Here is an 18,034-nt window from a genome sequence, read left to right as displayed (position 1 = left end):
TCCCCTTGAGGCATCCTCACAGCCATAGTCTGCTCCATGGCAGCAAGACGCTGCCGCGCTTGGCTCCCATGTCCACTGGCTGTCTGGGCCCCACCCGGCCATGTCACCTCTCACATCCCCTCCTGCTGTGCTCCACGCCCTTCCTCCCCCCACCAACTTAGGGCGGCTCCTTGCCCACCTGTGGGCACCGGGTAAGGGCCAGGCATGGCAACTCTGTTTGTGTCCAACAGGCCAAGGGCACAGGCCTGGCTGGAGAAGGTTGCCATCTGTTCAGACACCCACCTGCCTTGATGTAGAGGCCCCTAGGACCTCTGTGGGATCCTCATCCCATGAACTCATAAAGTACAACCATCTTCTGTTTCTTAGCTGCAAAATACTACAGGGTCTTACTTAGATTTTTAGTCCAAAGTGGGAATTCTGATCATCACGGTTGCTCTGACACCTGTGATATAAAGTCCTCATGACTTTGCTCCCCAAACTTGGGGAACCCTCAGAATCCCTCTCAGAGCTGTTTTAAAAGTTTAGGCTCCAAGGACCCTACCCTGCACCAGCAATTTATTGGAATGGAGGCCAGGAATTGGCTTTTATTCAAAGCACTGCCGTAATTCTGGCTTGAAAACCTCCCCTGATGTCTGAGAAGTTGAGTCTCTCATGTTCTGTAACAAGGACGCAGAAGGGACAGGGTGGCTCCTGCAATGTTCTGGTGAACCCACCCACTCCTGCTGGGGGACCCAGGACCCAGCCTCACCAGCGCGCCCAGCCCACGGCGGCCCGGCTCCAATCCACACTCCCGCAGCCGCACGGCCCTCATGCGCTCCAGCTTGCGCCTGCGGACGGCATCCTCCTCTTGATTGATGCCCTGGGGCCCCCGGGCCCCTGGTCTCGGGGGTGTGAAGAGCAGGGCGGCCAGTTCGCTGTCCACATCAGCCAGCTTCTGAGCTTGGACCACATTTTTCACTGCTGGAAGTTTCAAAGAGAGGCTCAGAGGTTAAAGGGCAGAGTTTACGCTCTCTAAACAGCCAGGGCTCCATGCCTACCAGAGCACTTCACCCAGCGAGGGAGCCCAGAAAGCCCCCAGCTTCTCATGAACCCTGGGGTGCTGACACGGGTGGAAATGGTGCATCCTGCCCTGCTCGGCATCCTGCCCTTCTCCAGCCTCTCACATAGAGGGGGTTTGGTCTTGATCCCAGGACGCAAACGTATGAATCCCCCGCTAGGTCTAGGGAAAAGCTCAGTGTTGCAGAAGCTCATGCCCTCAGGATGCCCCAGGGCCCGAGACACCCTCACCCAGGCCCGCGACCCTGCTCACCCCCAGCCCCTCCAGCGAGCACCCTCAACACCAGCACATGGTCCTGGCAGGTCCTCAAACTCACCTGGGTGGAGGTGTCACAAGCCCTAAGTTCAGATCAGGAATCGGGGGCTCTGATGAGTCCTGTCCCTCAGCCTGAGGCCCCTGGAGTGGGTGAAGACTGGACCACCCTGGCTTGCATCCCAAGCCCTCTGCTCTGCACCTGCTTCCTCTGACTGGTGGGGCCCCCCAAGCACCATCTCCCCCGGGGGTTCTATTGGAACCCTGGACCCAAAGGAAAGTGGTGCAGCTGACAAATAGAAGCTGCCGCAGGCAGGCCAGGCCCCGGCAGGCAGGAGCGCGGCACTGCCTTCCTCCCGTCCGTGGTGCTCCTGTGACGTGTGCACGAGCCACATCACAAGCTGACACACAGACTCCTGGGCAATCACGAAACCAGGCACAGGCGAGCAGGTGGGAGGGAGCCCCCGACCTGGAACTGGGTACTTCCTCCAGGCACCCCCAGAACCACAGTATGTAACCCCGAGCCTGAACTCTGCTGGCCAGGCACCCACTCCCCGTCCTCGTGTGTCTCCACCTCCTGCTGCAGTGCTCCACATCCTCCCTCAACAGAGACAAGCGCTATTTCCGGTTCCGGGTGCCATGAGATGGTGCAGACGTCTCACACTGTCACCCCAAAGGAGCACATGTCCTGTATCTGGGGTCCAGCTCCACGGGGATGGGAGCTCCAATCTGGATCGGGCTCAAGCAGCCCAAGGCCCGCAGTCGCACAAGGAGGGGCCAGGGTGGAAGACAAGCAAGGCTGGGGGTGATCGACCAGCCAATGTGTTCAGACTGCATCACCCCGACAAATGACTTTCTGGGTTCCAATGAAACCAGAAATGAAATTCCAGTGTGACCATGCAGGACCACACTGCTGAATTCAGTAAGCGCCTTGTAGAGCTCGGCACAACTTCCTGCTTCCAGAACTTTGCTGGGGGGTGGAGACACGGCTTCTGGTAGAGCATCCCTACCCTCTGGTTTTGATCAAAATAGGGATCGGAAGACCAATGACCCCAGAGGCTCTCAATCCCTTCAACAAATCCTCACTGTTGTAACTCCCCACACTGCCCTGAGGAGCCCCTGGCCTGCCAGGCCCTGCCGTGGGTTTTACAAACCCACGTTTTTGGCTTCATACCGCTCATGCAAAAAGGCAATATGGTTGTCTGAGGAGGCCTTACAAAGAGCTGAGAAAAAGGCAAAGGAGAAAAGGAAAGATATACCCATCTGAATGCAGAGTTCCAAAGAACAGCAAGGAGAGATAAGAAAGGCTTCCTCAGTGATCAATGCAAAGAACTAGAGGAAAACAGTAGAATGGAAAAGACTAGAGATCTCTTCAAGAAAATTAAAGATACCAAGGGAACATTTCATGCAAAGATGGGCACATAAAGGACAGAAACAAGATGCACCTAACAGAAACTGAAAATATTAAGAAAGGTGGCAAGAATACACAGAAGAACTATACAAAAAAGGTCTTCATGACCCAGATAACCAGGATGGTGTAATCACTCACCTAGAGCCAGACATTCTGGAATGCAAACTCAAGTGCACCTTAGAAAGCATCACTATGAACAAAGCTAGTGGAGGTGATAGAATTCCAGTTGAGCTATTTCAAATCCTAAAAGATGATGCTGTGAAAGTGATGAACTCAATATGCCAGCAAATTTGGAAAACTCAGCAGTAGCCACAGGACTGGAAAAGGTCAGTTTTCATTCCAATCCCAAAGAAAGGCAATGCCAAAGAATGTTCAAACTATGGCACAATTGCACTCATCTCACACGCTAGCAAAGTAATGCTCAAAATTCTCCAAGCAAGGCTTCAACAGTTCATGAACTGTGAACTTCCAGATGTTCAAGCTGGGTTTAGAAAAGGCAGAGGAACCAGAGATCAAACTGCCAGCATCTGTTGGATCAGCGAAAAAGCAAGAGAATTCCAGAAAAACATCTACTTCTGCTTTATTGACTACGCCAAAGCCTTTGACTGTGTGGATCACAACAAACTGTGGAAAATTCTTAAAGAGACGGGAATACCAGACCACCCTACCTGCCTCCTGAAATCTGTATGCAGGTCAAGAAGCAACAGCTAGAACCAGACATGGAACAACAGACTGGTTCCAAAGTACGAAAGGAGTACATCAAGGCTATATATTGTCACCCTGTTTATTTAACTTCAATGTAGAGTACATCATGTGAAATGCCGGGTTGGATAAAGCACAAGCTGGAATAAAGATTGCCAAGAGAAATATCAATAACCTCAGATATGCAAATAACACCACCCTTATGGGAGAAAGTGAAGAGGAACTGAAGAGCCTCTTGATGAAAGTGAAAGAGGAGAGTGAAAAAGTTGCCTTAAAACTCAACATTCAGAAAACTAAGATCATGGCATCTGGTCCCATCACTTCATGGCAAATAGATGGGGAGACAATGGAAACAGTGAGAGACTTTATTTTTTTGGGCTCCAAAATCACTGCATATGGTGACTGCAGCCATGAGATTAAAAGACGCTTGCTCCTTGGAAAAAAAGCTATGACCAACCTAGACAGCATATTAAAAAGCAGAGACATTACTTTGCCAACAATTGTCCATCTAGTCAAAGATATGATTTTTCCAGTAGTCATGTACCAATGTGAGAGTTGGGCCATAAAGAAGGCTGAGTGCTGAAGAATTGATGCTTTTGAACTATGGTGTTGGAGAAGACTCCTGAGAGTCCCTTGAAATCAGTCCTGAATGTTGATTGGAAGGACTGATGTTGAAGCTGAAACTCCAATACTTGGGCTGCCTAATGCGAAGAGCTGACTCATTTGAAAAGACTCTGATGCTGGGAAAGATTGAAGGCAGGACAAGGGGACAACAGAGGATGAGATGGTTGGATGGCATCACCGACTCGATGAACATGAGTTTGAGCAAGCTCCGGGAGTTGGTGATAGACAGGGAGGCCTGACCTGCTGGAATCCATGGGGTCCCAAGAGTCAGACTTGACTGAGCAACTGAACTGAACTGAACTCCCACTGGTTCCCAGGGATGGGGACTTTCCGCTCCATCAGCCAGCTCTCCATCCATCCTCTGGGTGACCAGAGAGACCAGCTGGGGGTAATTCCCCAAAGCAGGGAATCCAGACTCTAGTCCTGGTTCACAACCCTAACCATGCCACCGGCCAAATCACCTGACCTCTCTGCCTCAGCTTCTCTGACATTAAAATGAGTCGCCTGACTCATGCAGTGCAGACCCCCTAGAACATCTGAATGTACACAGGCCCCTCTCCTAGGAAGAACAAGGAGGACCCACAAAGTTTGGGCTGAAGTTCCAGGAGACTTCTGGGATTCTGGAGGCCTCCTTCTCCTGAGCCCCTCAGCTCTGACTTCCCACCCGGGGCACAGATTCAAGGCTAACAACATCAAGGGCCATCAACACAAGAAGCTCATGGTGGTTTTGGATTCACATGAGATGACCCAAAACATTTGGGGGGTACTTTCCTAAGGGCACCCTCCACTTTTCATTCCAAGGACAGTATTTGACATTTAGGTCTGTGAGTCATTTGACAGAAAATCTTCCCAGTTATGCAAGATTTTCACCAAGCCCAGGTCTTTATCACCCGAGTTTCCTAACTGGTTTATTCTTCTCTTTCCGACATGAGGAGTTTCTAACTAGTTTTAAAAATCAGTCTCTGTTCATCCTGACCTTTCTCCCTTTCCTCTTCCCCCACAAAGCAGCCGCTGCCTAAAAACAAACGTCACTCACAGGACTATGAACTCCGAAGAATAACAGTGGCTTCCACCATCTGGAGAGGGCAGGGTGGATGGGCATGGTGACTCAACATGGCCTGCAGGCCACTGAGCCAGACGCTGAGCACCAGTCCACCCCCAGATCCAGGACAGCAGGCACCCCACAGCCTCACACGTGTGTACCTGCACACGCATTCACACACATTCACAAACACACACAGCCTCCCTTCCCTCACTCCATCCCACCCCCTGGCCCATCACACCAAGCACAACCCTCCCCTCCCACCCACAGGTTCCTTGCCCTCTCCACTCACATCTGGGGCCCCTGGGTGTCAGGAGGCTGCCTCCCATGAAGTTGCCGACTCCATCATTTGAGATGACCCTCGACCTGGAAGGTGGCAGGGAACTGGGACTCCTTACTCTCTGTTCACACAAGTGACCTGTATGAAAACACCACACACACACACCACCCTGCATTAATTAAGTAATTAATTCTGACATTAATATCATTAAAGAGTCTGATAACATACATACACCCCTGATAAGGAGATCTGGCTTCAAATACCCACTGACCCACCAACATCCCCACATTCTACTCTCGGCCTGAATTTGTTTTGCAACAGAGATGGTGGGTGGCCAGCAGAGGCCTGTTTTCCCTCGAGCACCCTGCTCTCCAGGTCCACACCTCCTCTCCTTCCCCAGAGCAGCCATCTGCTCTCCAAAGAGGAGTTGGGGCTCAGGACCCTCAAGGCAGGTCCCCAGGACCCCAGCCTCGTGCTCTGGGATGGTCACAGCCTCTGTCATCAGCCCTTGAGTGTCACACTGCTGCAGGAAGGCCTTTGTACCCTTCTGCAAACATCTGTACCCAAAAACTCCTGGCGGGGAGGAATCTCCATGTGGGACCCCCCCGGGGAGAGAGGAGACCCCCACAGAGCCCCTGGGGGAAGGGTGAATGAGCCTCAATAGAGGGCCCTTGGGTGAGAGAGAAGCCCCCATGCAGGGCCACCTGGGGAGAGAGGAGCCTCCACACAGGGCCTCTGCAGGTAGAGGGGAGGAGACTCCATGCAGGGCCTGGGGGCTGTTTGCTGAAAGAGCTCTGGAGGGGACAAAGTGGCTTCAGGGGACAGCGTGTCCCAAGGGCCAGCCCTATTTCCCTCCAGCTGAACCGGGGCAGGCTTCACTACTTCCAGTGTCATCTGGTCCCAGGGATGACAAGTGTTTGCTGCAGACATACTTCACCTGGGTAGATGGGCCTTGTCCTCGGGACCACCACCTCTCTGCATGGACCTGACACCCCTCGGGGTGAGGCAGACAGAGCTCAGCTGTCAGATCCAGAAACAACCACCAAACACAAGACATGCTACTCATCTCTCACCGGCAATCTGGGGTGTCCGGCAGTCTTTCTGGGAGGGGTTAGAAGGGGACCCTGCCCCCTGGATGGGACCCAGGGGAGGGGGTGATGCTCCTGCTCAGCTCAGCAGCCCCCTTTGGCCCCACCTCTGCAAGTCTACTTGCTGCTGGGAGGCTGCTGTTCACGGCAAGCCCAGGGCCCAAGCATCAGCACACCCACCTGCCTGCAGGTGTCAGCTTGTCCTCTCAGGGACAAAGGTGGGGTTTATGTCTCTAGCAACCTGACGGGAACTCTTTCTGGGCTGTTCTCAGCCAAGGCTGGAAAGAGGGTAGCCATCCTTCCAAGGGAGGTCAAGGTCCCTGCACTGCTCCAGAGGGGGGCCACCACCCCAGATCCCAAGGAACAGCAGCAGACCCTGGAACTGCAGTTGGAGACCCCAAACACATCAGTGCGACAGCAGACCATCCCCCTAAAAGATGAGTGAGGACAAAGGCCTGCTGTGGGCATGGGAAAGGCCAGATTCAGAAATGAAAAACCAAGGGACCTCCCTGTTGGTTAAGGCACCAAGCTTCCATAACAGAGGGCACAGCGTTCGATTCCTGGTTGGGAAGCTAAGAACCTTCATGCCATGTGGCAGGGCCAAAAATAAAAACGACAGACAGAAATCATCTCTGGTCAATCAAGGAGCAATTCACGCGACAAGGTTTAAAGGCTGGTGACGCAGTGAGTGAGTCCTGCCCTTGGAGAGCTTTCATTCTGGTCCTCTTGAGCATTTTCTGGGAATCTCGGCTCCCGGAGGCCTTCCTGCCTCCCCTCTTGTGACAGGAGCTGCTTCCGTCACCTACCCAGCCACCACACATTCAGATGCAGTCCTGGCAAACTGGAGGTTCCGCTTCTTCCACATCCTCCCAGGGAAACGGCTACACGGGCAGGTGTGGGAGCCCATGATCCAGAGCCCCTGGGGGCAGCAGCAGCCCCATAGTGTCCGCGGTCAGAACTGTTCTGTCGCTGCTCCAGGAACCACCAGGAAGCCGCCCCACTGTCCACTCTCATCCCCTGCAGCTGCCACCACACCCTTCCCAGGGTTCTTCCATCTTCCCCTGCAAACTGAAGCCGCTAAGCATTTTTCTCGTCTCCGTGGGACCTATTTTTGACCTGACAGCAGCTACCGTCCTAGGATCGTGAACCTCCTCCCTGAGAAAGGAACCTGGTATTGACCCCTCCTCACTCAGAGGAGCTCTCACATCTGAGGTCGGCTTCATCCCCTGACATCCAAGACGACGTCAGACTGGCCGGTGTAGCGATTACTTCCTGAGTCCTCCCACGGCTGCGCTGGGTCAAGGGCAAACACCACAAGGGAGAACCAGCAGTGTCCTTGCGGGCCCACTGCCGTGGCTTTCTCCACCACCTTAGTCCTGCAGCGAGTGGGTCCCTGGGTCGTGGGCAAGGAAGCCTGTGGTCCACCCGGATCCAGTTGAGAGGAGGCAGGCGTGTTGTGAGCCTGATAATAGCTCCACTGAGACCCACAGAACCCCAGGGAACTGCAGCAAAGCCCAAATCTGCTCACCAGCTCTCGGGGGCAGGTGACGGTGTCCTTGGAGCTCCGGCTCTCAGGAGGACCAACCATCACCACAGCGTGTGACCCAGCAGCACATGTGGTTACCTCCCCGGCAGACGGGGGCCGTCCGGGGCTTCCTGATCACTTCCTCCCACTGTATTTGTATTTGGAGTGTCGGTTTGTTTAGAAACATGCTATTGTGCTGGTACTAGGTTACTTCAGTCGTGTCCAGCTCTTTGCGACCCTATGGACTGCAACTCTCCAGGCTTCTCTGTCCACGGGACTCTCCAGGCAGGAATACTGGAGAGGGTGGCCATGCCTCTCTTCAGGGGATCTTCCCGACCCAGGGACCGAACCTGTCTCTTAGGTCTCCTGAATTAGCAGATGGGTTCTTTAGCACTAGCGCCACCTGAGAAGCCCTGGTTTAGAAAGGGGTAGTAATCTTGAGAAACTGGATTTACATTCGCACACCGGCTCCAGGACCACATGGGGCGAAGGTGCCACGTCTAATAAGGGCACAATTTGTGACCTGAAATTGCTGAGGCTTTTGTGCCCGTCCACGAGACAGAAAGTTACAGCTGGCGACCGACACATGGCTACGGAGCAGAGTGTGCCAGTCTCTCAGCTGAGTCTGACTCTGCAACCCCATGGACTGCAGCCCGCCAGGCTGCTCTGTCTATGGGATTTCCCAGGCAAGAATACTGGAGTGGGTAGCCATTTCCTTCTCCAGGGGATATGAAGCCAAGACACCCCCAAATCTGCAGGGCTCCCAAATCAGCTAGGCAGCCGCCCTGCCTCCCACCATGCAGACTGATCACACTGTTCGACCCCAAACCCAGGTCATCCATCAAAGTCCACAGCACCCGGTGCTTCCATAACCCCAAGAGCACCAGTACTTGACCGTGGAGCCAGGGGTCAGGGCAGCCCTTGGTCCCTCAGGAGGCCTTAGATACAGTGGTCACACGCACAAGCAGGATCCCAGGATAAAAAATTCTGAGATCTCTAAATGATGAAAAGCAAGTGTTGGTCTGCTCAGTGTGTCCGGCTTTTTATGGCCTCACGGATGTAGCCCGCCAGGCTCCTCTGTCCGTGGCATTCTCCAAGCAAGCATACTGGAGTGCGCAGCCATTCCCTTCTCCAGGGGATCTTCCCAACCCAGGGATCGAACCCAGGTCTCCTGCATTACAGGCAGATTCTTTACTGTCTGAGCCACCAGGGTCAAGCAGCAGAAGCGCCTGGCACGAAAGGAGTGTCAAAAAGCTCGTCTGAGCCGAGAAGCTGCAGAGCACAGGGACGACCCTCTGCCACAGAAAGACTCCTGGGGACCCGGCCGTCACGCCTCGATCCGCAGCCTCACACTTGAACTCGGCTGTGAACACAGAGGCCCGGGTGCCGTCCGGGTGTCTGCTGGCCCCACCTCTGTCCCCTCAAAAGGCCCACACAGCCATTACCGCCTCTGCCGGCCCGCGCCTGCTGCTTGGCTCAGAACAACCAGTTTTATAAAGAAATAAAAGCCATGACACTTTTATTTTTCTTTTTTCAGAAAACCGCAGACTATACAGAGGAAAGCACAGTGCGGCCGCTTCGTACAAGTGGGCTGCGTGCAGCTTCGGCGCTTTGTTATCCATCCCTGCTCGGCGACAGCGCAGCCTCCCAGGCTGGCTGTCTCAGGCTCCTTCCCACCGCCTTATCTCTGTCTTGCAGGCAAAGTATGAAAATGACAATTTAAGATAACACATAATGGAGCTAATCTTTCTTCCAAAGATAAGATTTTAAAACCTGGAGTCACTGCATATTTGTGGGCTGGTGAATTAAATATAAAAATAGCCAACACAATCTCAGAGGCAGAAGAAGGTTTCTAGCAACTCCCCTCTGTTGTGGGCGCTTTTGAATAATGTCTGCTCCTCACACGCGGCTCATTTATTTCTCTAGGACCTAATTGAGTTTTGCTGTTTCCATATTGTCTGTTTTCCAGGCTGCCTTGGATCCGACAGCTGTAAACAAGCGAGCAGAAGCCTCAGACCCAGCTTAATGAGCTCCGCGCTGGTTCCCGCTGCTCGGCTCCGGCTCTCCGCACGCGTCAGTGAGGCCCATGGGGCTGCAGGCTCTGAAATCAGGCTGGGCTGTAAGGAATGGAAAATTCCCCAAGAAAGCGACAGAGAGGTTGGAGTCCAGAAGCCTCAATGGCTTGGCGGTGTCCTGCTTTCAGTCCTCCCACGGTCCCCTGGAGGGAATGGAGTGGGCTGGTCACTAGCCCCATGGGGCTCATGCTGCCCTCTCCCCTGAGGCGGGCACAGGCAGGCCTGGCGGGCCTAATGTCCCCTGTCCCATCAGGGGCTTAGTGGAGACCCGAGAATGTCCAGGCAGGACCATGCCAGGGCCAGAGAGGGCTTTCCTCGGTGCCTCTGCTGAGCAGCTATTGGGATACCATCTGACATGAGGTCAAGGTGCTCGACTCTGAAGGACAGCATCCCTATGCTCCTCTGTCCCTCTGCTCCTCTGTCCTTCTGCTCCTCTCCCCAAGCTGTGCATGTGGAGCTTAGGAACAGTTCTCTTGTCTCTCCCCCACGATGAGGCAGTGCTATGAGCTGACCAAGCTCTCTCCTGAAGCCAGGCATCTTATGTGAGGATCATCACAGAGATGTCCCATGCACAGTACAGGAAACAGAACCTGGGCAAGACCGAGACAGCAAACAATCCCAAACCCCAACCAGATATCAGGAATGCCAAACAACCAGTGCCAGGGAAGGCTCAGTGGTCGAGGACAGAGGCTCTGGGATCATGGCAGGCACTCAGTGCACAAGGCTAGACTCAGTGGTCAGGACATACACTCAGCGATCGATGACAGACGCTCAGTGATCAAGGACAGACTTGCTGATCAAGGGCAGACTCAGCGGTCAAGTAATGAGAGCTGAATTCCTATCGAGAGCTGCTGCCCATGTGCCCACTGTCCTGAGGGGGCTCACGCCCCAGATGGGAAGCAGAGTGGCTACCCGGGAACAACAGTCAAGCTGCTGGGGGCTCTTACCCACGTTGGCCAAGGTCAAGTGCAGCTGGCCCTTCACCACCGTGTGGACGTCGATGGGTCTGACGCAGCCAAACTTGGTCATGTCTCCACTCACCACCATGGCGTCCTGCTCGTATTCAGTCGCCACAACCTCCAGCTCGTGCGAGACCTGCACAGCCGGCCGCCCCTGGCGGAGAAGGTGCTGCAGAGGAGAAGGCATGGGTCAGAGCGGGGCTGAGGCAGAGGCCATCTGCTCTGAAAACCCAAGTCCTCGATGTTAAAGACTGATGTCAGGTCTTTAACAAAGTGCATCCCGGTCCACCCACTGAGCAAACACAAGCAGGCCCGGCAGCCCCGCATACAGCCCCCTCTGCAGGGGGAAGTCGGGAAGTGCATGACAAGGGGTCCCTGAGGAAGCCCAGTGGGAGCCCTGAGGAGTCTCCACTGGGCCTCCACACAGGGAAGGCAGGGGGCATGCCAGGCCGGGTCGGGAGTGCTCCAGAGTGGCTGAAAGATGGGCAGCGGGTCTAAGGAGGGACCACAGGACAGACGGAGCCAGGTCAGGAGAGTCTCCAGGCCAGACCCAGGCTCCGTGCCAGGCCAGGCAGACCCAGGAAGTATAGGGATGTTCTGGAGCCCACTCTTCTCTGCTAATCAACTTTAACCCCTCAGTCCTCAGCCTGAGCCCAAGGGTAGTAGGGCCAGGAGGGAGGGAGGGCTGGGCCCCTCCTCCTGCATGGCCTGGAGAAGGTGACCAGGCCTCTCGACTTCACATAAAAACAAAAGCGTGGGGCCAGGTTAAGTTCCTGCTTCTGGAATTCTGGCCCTGTCCCCCCAGCATCCGTCCTCTGTCCATCTCTGGGGTGGACACACTCAGACCAGATCCCTCCTTAGCAGGTCCGGGGGCTTCCAGCTGCATAGACCCTGCTTGCTCAGCAGTGCTTGTCCACATGATGCCAACACAGGCATGGTTCAGGAGTCTTGGTGGCCAGATGGGGTGAAGACCCCTCCAGAGGGACACTGGTCAAGGCAAGAGGTGACGCCCAGCTGCCCAGGGAGCAACAATGGCAATAAAAACAGGGTATTGCTTCTCACCTCAGAAACTGCAGAGACTTTTCTAAAAGCTAATAATCATAAAGGGTAGGACGGTAGTAGCTCAGTCCTCTCCAGCCGTGGACCCCACCCAGTGCTCTGCACACACTGCCCCCGGCTCCTTCCACTGCCCTGGGGGCGTCACCCACTCAGGGGTGGGTCCTGAGACCCGGGGTGGGGGCAGTTGCAGCCGGGTCAGCTGAAAGAGGGAAGAAGGGAGGGAGGAGCAGGTGGCTCTCTGAGGATGGAGAGCACAGGGCCAGAGCCACTGCAAGGGGACAGGCAAGTCCCAGAGCCATGAGCTCCTCAAGGGGACAGGGCGCTGAGGAGCAAGGGGGGATGGGAGCGGCCCTGCAGGTCTCAGCAACCAGCCATGCAAGGCTCAGGCAGGGCAACCTAGGGGGCTGTGGCTGGAATCCAGAAGGAAAACAACTATGGGGCTTCCCTGGTGTCCAGTAGTTAAGAATCCACCTTGCAAGGCAGGACCCATGGGTTTGATCCCTGCTCCGGGAACTAAGATCCCATATGTGGTGGGGCAACTAAGTCTGAGCACCACAACTACTGACCCAAGCACCACAACCACTGAACCCAGGAGACACAACTACTGAGCCTGAGCAGCAAACCAGAGAGACCACACGCCAAAGCAGAAGACCCCACATGCCGGAACTAAGACCCGATCCAAGCGAATAAATAAATAAATAATTTAAAAAAAACAGGGGATGAAGGAAAAGTGGATGAAGGACAGAGAGATTCCAGAGCTGTAGGGATGGCCCTGTATCCTCTTCCGCTCCACCCCAGGGTGGAGGCTTGGGGGGCAAGCCCTCAGGACGGCACATGGGCAAGTGGATGTGACCGGGGCCTGGTCTAGAGGCTGCCGTGTGAGCCCATGCTGACCCTCTGGGGTCCTGGTTACACGACAGGGAAGGTTCATGGAGAAGCCCCAGGGAAGAAAATTGAATTAATGTGTAGATTCAGTTTTAGCCTATGAGGAAAATAGAAAGCACAGTTAGAAAAAGGATGAGATTCTGATTCTTGTGATTCATGGCACTGAGAATAGGCATCGGGAAATACTTCCCCAGCCCATCACTCACTCATCAAGTCTCCATCCTGAGGGCGCACCTCGACGGGCGGGCCCAGCCCCTGGGGAACAAGGCTGACCCCTTGCTGCTCTCAGGGAACTGCCATGCTCACCGTCGAGGGAGCAGAGCCAACATTACCTGCTCGACTGAGGATCTGATGACTGGACGGATGTAGGCTAGCTTGATCAAGTTTAGGCTCTGTGAACATCGCTTCCTTTGGAGAAGGCAAGGACTCGGCAGTATTTGAATTTGTGAACCAAGAAGCCAGGCTGATGCCCAGCACTGGGCAGTGACCAACACCGCCAGGGGACAGACCTTACAGGAGAGACTGTGGGAAAAACCTACCTTCAGCTGAACGGCAGCAGATCCAATGAGAAGCAGGGAGTCCCCATCCCAGACGTCGATCTGCAGGGTCTGCATGGCCAGGTAGCGGGCGAACCAGTGCTGCTCCCCGGGTCTCAGGAACCTGGGGTCTACCAGGTACTTCCGCTGAAAGCCCGGAGACCCTGTGCAAAGAGGCCCCGAACAGGCCCAACAGTAACTGGAATCATTTATCATCTTTATATACTTGGAGGACTTTCTGCTCTGGGCATGATGAAAAATTTCCACTTCTAGCAGAGCCGTAGCTTAATAAATATATTAATCAAAACATTATAAAATACCCAAATTAACGACAGGAAGAGTGGTGTTCAGAAGACTATATTTCTTTCCAATATATGCAATAAGCTACTCCTCAAATAAGATAGATGTGTTTCACCAAGTCCTGGTGAAACAGTCAATGCTGAACAAGGACAGATGCCCTGATGGGGCCAGCCAAGGAGTAGGAAACCTGATGCATAGGATTTAGGGAGAAATACCATCTACTTCTTCTGTTCAAACTGGGACATTTAGGGACTTCCCTGGCAGTCCAGTGCCTAAGACGTCACCTTCCAAAACAGGGGGTGCAGATCTGATCCCTGGTCGGGGAGCTAAGACCCCATATGCCTCAGGGCCAAAAAGCCAGAACATAAAACAGAAGCAATGCTGTAACAAACTCAAAACTTTAAAAACATGGTCCACATCAAAATATCTTAAAAAAAAAACAAAAACAAAAAATTTGGACATTCACCAGAGACAGAAGATGTGATAGATAGGTAGAGAGATAGATATACAATGGAATATTACTTGGTCGTTAAAAAGAATCAAACAATGCCATTTGCAGCAACATGGATGGACCCAGAGATGATCACACCAAGCAAAGTGAGTCAGAAAAACAAATACTATATAATATCATTCATATGCAGAATCTAAAACATCTACAAGACACAAACAGACACACAGACATAGAGAACAGACTTGGGAATGCCAAGGGGGTGAGGAGGCAGAGGAGGGAAGGACTGGGAGTGTGGGGTCAGCAGACGCAAACTGGTACATACAGGGTGGGTAACTAACAAGGTCCTGCTGTATAACACAGGGAGCTATATTCAATATCCTGTGATAAACCACAGTGGAAAAGAATATGAAAAACTATATATACATATATATATATGTATATATGTACAACTGAATAACTGCTATACAGCAGAAACATATGTTATGTTACAACATAACATTGTAAACCAACTATACTTCAATAAAGTTTTTTAAAAGCTGGGATATTCACACACAGGCATGTGCAGAGCCTAAACTGAAACAGAGCTTAGCACACAGTGCTGAGCCCACCCCAAGTCACCACCCAATCCCAACACACCCAGTCCTACAGGAGCCCAGGCCTTTCTGGGGTCCCCCTGGTTTCAGGCTTATCAATATGAGATGGGAGCTGGACTGTGGCTCCTGCCTTCACCTTTTCAAAGTGGCATCATCATTAATCCTCGATTGACAAAAATGTCACTGAAATCACCATTAGTTAAAGTGCAGGAAGAGCAAAATGGGGGTGAGAGAGTCAATTCCTAGGCAGGTTGATAAGAAGTCCAGGATCCCCAGAGAGGAGAAAGGGGTCTGTGGCTCTCAAGGAGGAGACAGGGGTCTGGAATTTTCAAGGAGGAGGAAAGGACAAATGTCTTTTTTCTCTACATTTCTTAGTCTTAGTCACATAAAATGCTTTTTTCTCTAAGCCCAGAGCTGATGAGTACACAACAAACAACTCAGCTTAAACTCTGTATTAAGGGCTTTCCTCATAGGTCAGTTGGTAAATCATCTGCCTGCAATGCAGGAGACCTGGGTTCGATTCCTGGGTCGAGAAGATCCCTGAAGAAGGAAATGGCAACCCATTCCAGTATTCTTGCCTGGAGAATCCCATGGACAGAGAAGCCTGGTTGGGCTACAGTCCATGGGGACCCAAGAGTTGGCCACAACTTAGCAACTAAACCAGCACCACCAAGGATTATATAACAATTATGAATCCTACTTGAGGACAGTTTCTCCTTCTTGAAAACCTTCTGACTAATCCTGTTATCTTAACATGTATATTATGAGAGTGGATCTGGTAAGATCTTTCTATTGTTAGTTCTAATCCTGTCATCTTAAAATGTAAATTGTGGGAATGGGTCTAGTAAGATCTTTACAACCTTGAGGAATTCTTTTGATTTATTGTAATAACAACAATAATAAATTTATTGTAATAATTTAAAAAGTATATAGCTCCCTTCCTAAGACTAGTGAGGGGGGCATTCTCCATCCCCCTTCTGATGTCTATGTCAGATGCTTTCTCTGTCCCTTTTCACTTTAATAAAACTCTACTACACAAAAGCTCTTGGGAGATCATGACTGGTCCCTGGTCCCAAAGCTAAATCTTCTTCTTCAGAGATCACAAATCTGACATCATTCACTCGTAAGCTATCAGGGGAAACATACTGAATACAGCAGTTCTTCCCTTTCCATCAACCATATAACAGTATTTTAAAAGCAGTCCATATAATCAAAGCTATGGTCTTTCCAGTACTCATGTTTTCTAGTACTCATGTATATACATCATGTATAATGTGAGAGTCGGACCATAAAGAAGGCTGAGCACCAAAGAATTGACGCTTTCAAATTATGATGTTGGAGAAGACTCTTGAGAGTCCCTTGGACAGCAATGAGATTAAACCAATTCAAAAGGAAATCAAACCTGAATATTCATTGGAAGGACTGTTACTGAAGCTGAAGCTCCAATACTTTGGCCACCTGATGCGAAGAGCCAACTCATTGGAAAAGACCTTGATGCCGGGAAAGATTGAGGGCAAGAAAAGAAGGGGGAGGCAGAGGATGAGATGGTTAGATATCACCAACTCGATGGACATGAATTTGAGCAAATTCCAGGAGATAGTGAAGGACTGGGGAGGCTCAGCGGGCTGCAGTACCGCCAAGGGGTTGCAAAGAGTCAGACATGACTCGGTGACTGAACAACAACAAACCTGGGGAGGAAGGCAGATGTCCACTCAGCAGCCTGAGTTGCCAGGGCAGGCTCAGACCCGCACCCCCTGCAGCCGCCTCGGCCCAAGGGTATCCACATAGCGCTCCCTCCACTCTCCTCAAGGCCAGGGCAGTGGGAGCAGTGAAGCAGGTCAGGACAGCACCCACCGGGGGCTGAGGGGGAATAGAGGGTGGTCCTGATGGGCCCAGGGAACACAAAGAAAGGTCCAGACATGTGGCCCTGGCTCCAGCCAGAAGCACCCCCTGCCCTGGGCAGTGCTGGGTAGGACAGTGCACCGAGCAGCAGGACAGAGGCCACGGGAGAAGCTGGGAATGATGTCACACACGGCAGGCCAGGCCCCAGTGTCCCATCTCCAGTGCCCAGAGCAACTCACAGGGCCAGTGGAGGTCAAGGACCCTGCTGCCCTGCCCCAGCCCCACCAGCCTGCGTATCTGGTCAGTCTCATGACACCCACCCTGAGGCTGCTCATCCAGGTGCCCTGGGGACTGGAAAGAGGACCAGGCAACGTGGAAGGTCAAGTTCACAGCACCGAGTAGCACCCACCTGCTGGGCCTCCTGGGCTGCAGAGAAGGAGTATAAGAAGCACCGACCCCTACCCTGGTCAGACTGCTAGCTCCAGAACATGAACTGTGTGGGCTGACCTCCCAAATGACACCACAGACACCCTTCCCTGGGGGCCCTCCACACTCACCTCCAACACCCCCAGCCCCACTGACCCTTCACCCAGACTTGCACTTGTGCCTGAATGCAGCCCATCCCAGCTGGACCCTGCATCTTCTTCCTCAGCCAGATCCTCCTTGCGTCAATCCAAGTTGCCACCAGGCGCCGTATCCTCTCGACACCCCGGCTGGGCTCCATCATCACCACATCCCTTCGGCAGGCAGGTCCTCTCAACACAACCATGAATTCACATGCAGTACATGCCCCAGGCCCTGTGTGGGGTCATGTGGGGGGACAGGATGGACAGGCCCCTGCCTTGATGGGGCTCACGGTCTCAGGTGACACACCGAGCCCAGAGCTGACAGTGTGCTGAGTGTCACACATGGAAGCCATCCTTGTCTGGGGGTAGCCCAAGGCCCCTTGTGCTGGACATTCCCAATTCCTCCCCACTGTAGGCTTGGACCCCTTCACTCCTGTCCAGTTCAGACAGCTGGCTCCTTGGTGGCCTTTCCTGAGGCCCAAGCTCCCTGCAGTCCATCCCATGGCAGTGCCAAAGCACCCATTAAAGAACCCTGCATCATCTCCATCCCACTCAAAAGTCTGCAGGGAAGCTGACCGCCGACTCCCAGGAGCAGTGACACTTCAGGCTCCCTGGCTTAGCTCCCGCACCCTGTCACAAACACCATGCCCCAGCCCAGGTGGGATCCTTGCTGCACCTTCAAGACTTTATATCCCAAGGACCAAAGAATTACAGTAAATGAATTAAGCAACAAATAACAATAGAAAACACCTCCAAAACAGTAGAAGGAAGGTAATATAAAGATAAA

General features: G+C 52.9%; 1 protein-coding gene across 6 annotated transcripts in view; it reads right to left on the bottom strand.

Moving 5' to 3' along the window:
* NPHP4 (nephrocystin 4) overlaps positions 1 to 18,034 on the bottom strand; it is a 137,813-nt gene that overhangs the window by 14,868 nt on the left and 104,911 nt on the right. For 4 of the 6 annotated variants that reach the window (XR_009729979.1, XM_061382912.1, XM_061382911.1 and 1 more), the window contains 4 exons: positions 13,499 to 13,659; positions 11,004 to 11,184; positions 5,381 to 5,506; positions 749 to 960 (listed from right to left, as the gene is read on the bottom strand). Coding sequence is in view for 5 of the 6 variants with exons in the window: in XM_061382912.1 (XP_061238896.1) it covers positions 749 to 960; positions 5,381 to 5,506; positions 11,004 to 11,184; positions 13,499 to 13,659 (680 nt within the window). In the remaining variant the exon portion in view is untranslated. The remainder of the gene's footprint in view (positions 1 to 748; positions 961 to 5,380; positions 5,507 to 11,003; positions 11,185 to 13,498; positions 13,660 to 18,034) is intronic. The other 2 variants (XM_061382913.1, XM_061382910.1) reach the window with 1 other exon arrangement.

The sequence above is a fragment of the Bos javanicus genome, chromosome 16, assembly GCF_032452875.1.
Source record: "Bos javanicus breed banteng chromosome 16, ARS-OSU_banteng_1.0, whole genome shotgun sequence".
NCBI classification, from domain to species: Eukaryota; Metazoa; Chordata; class Mammalia; order Artiodactyla; family Bovidae; genus Bos; species Bos javanicus.
This window is presented reverse-complemented; position numbering and strand designations above follow the sequence as displayed.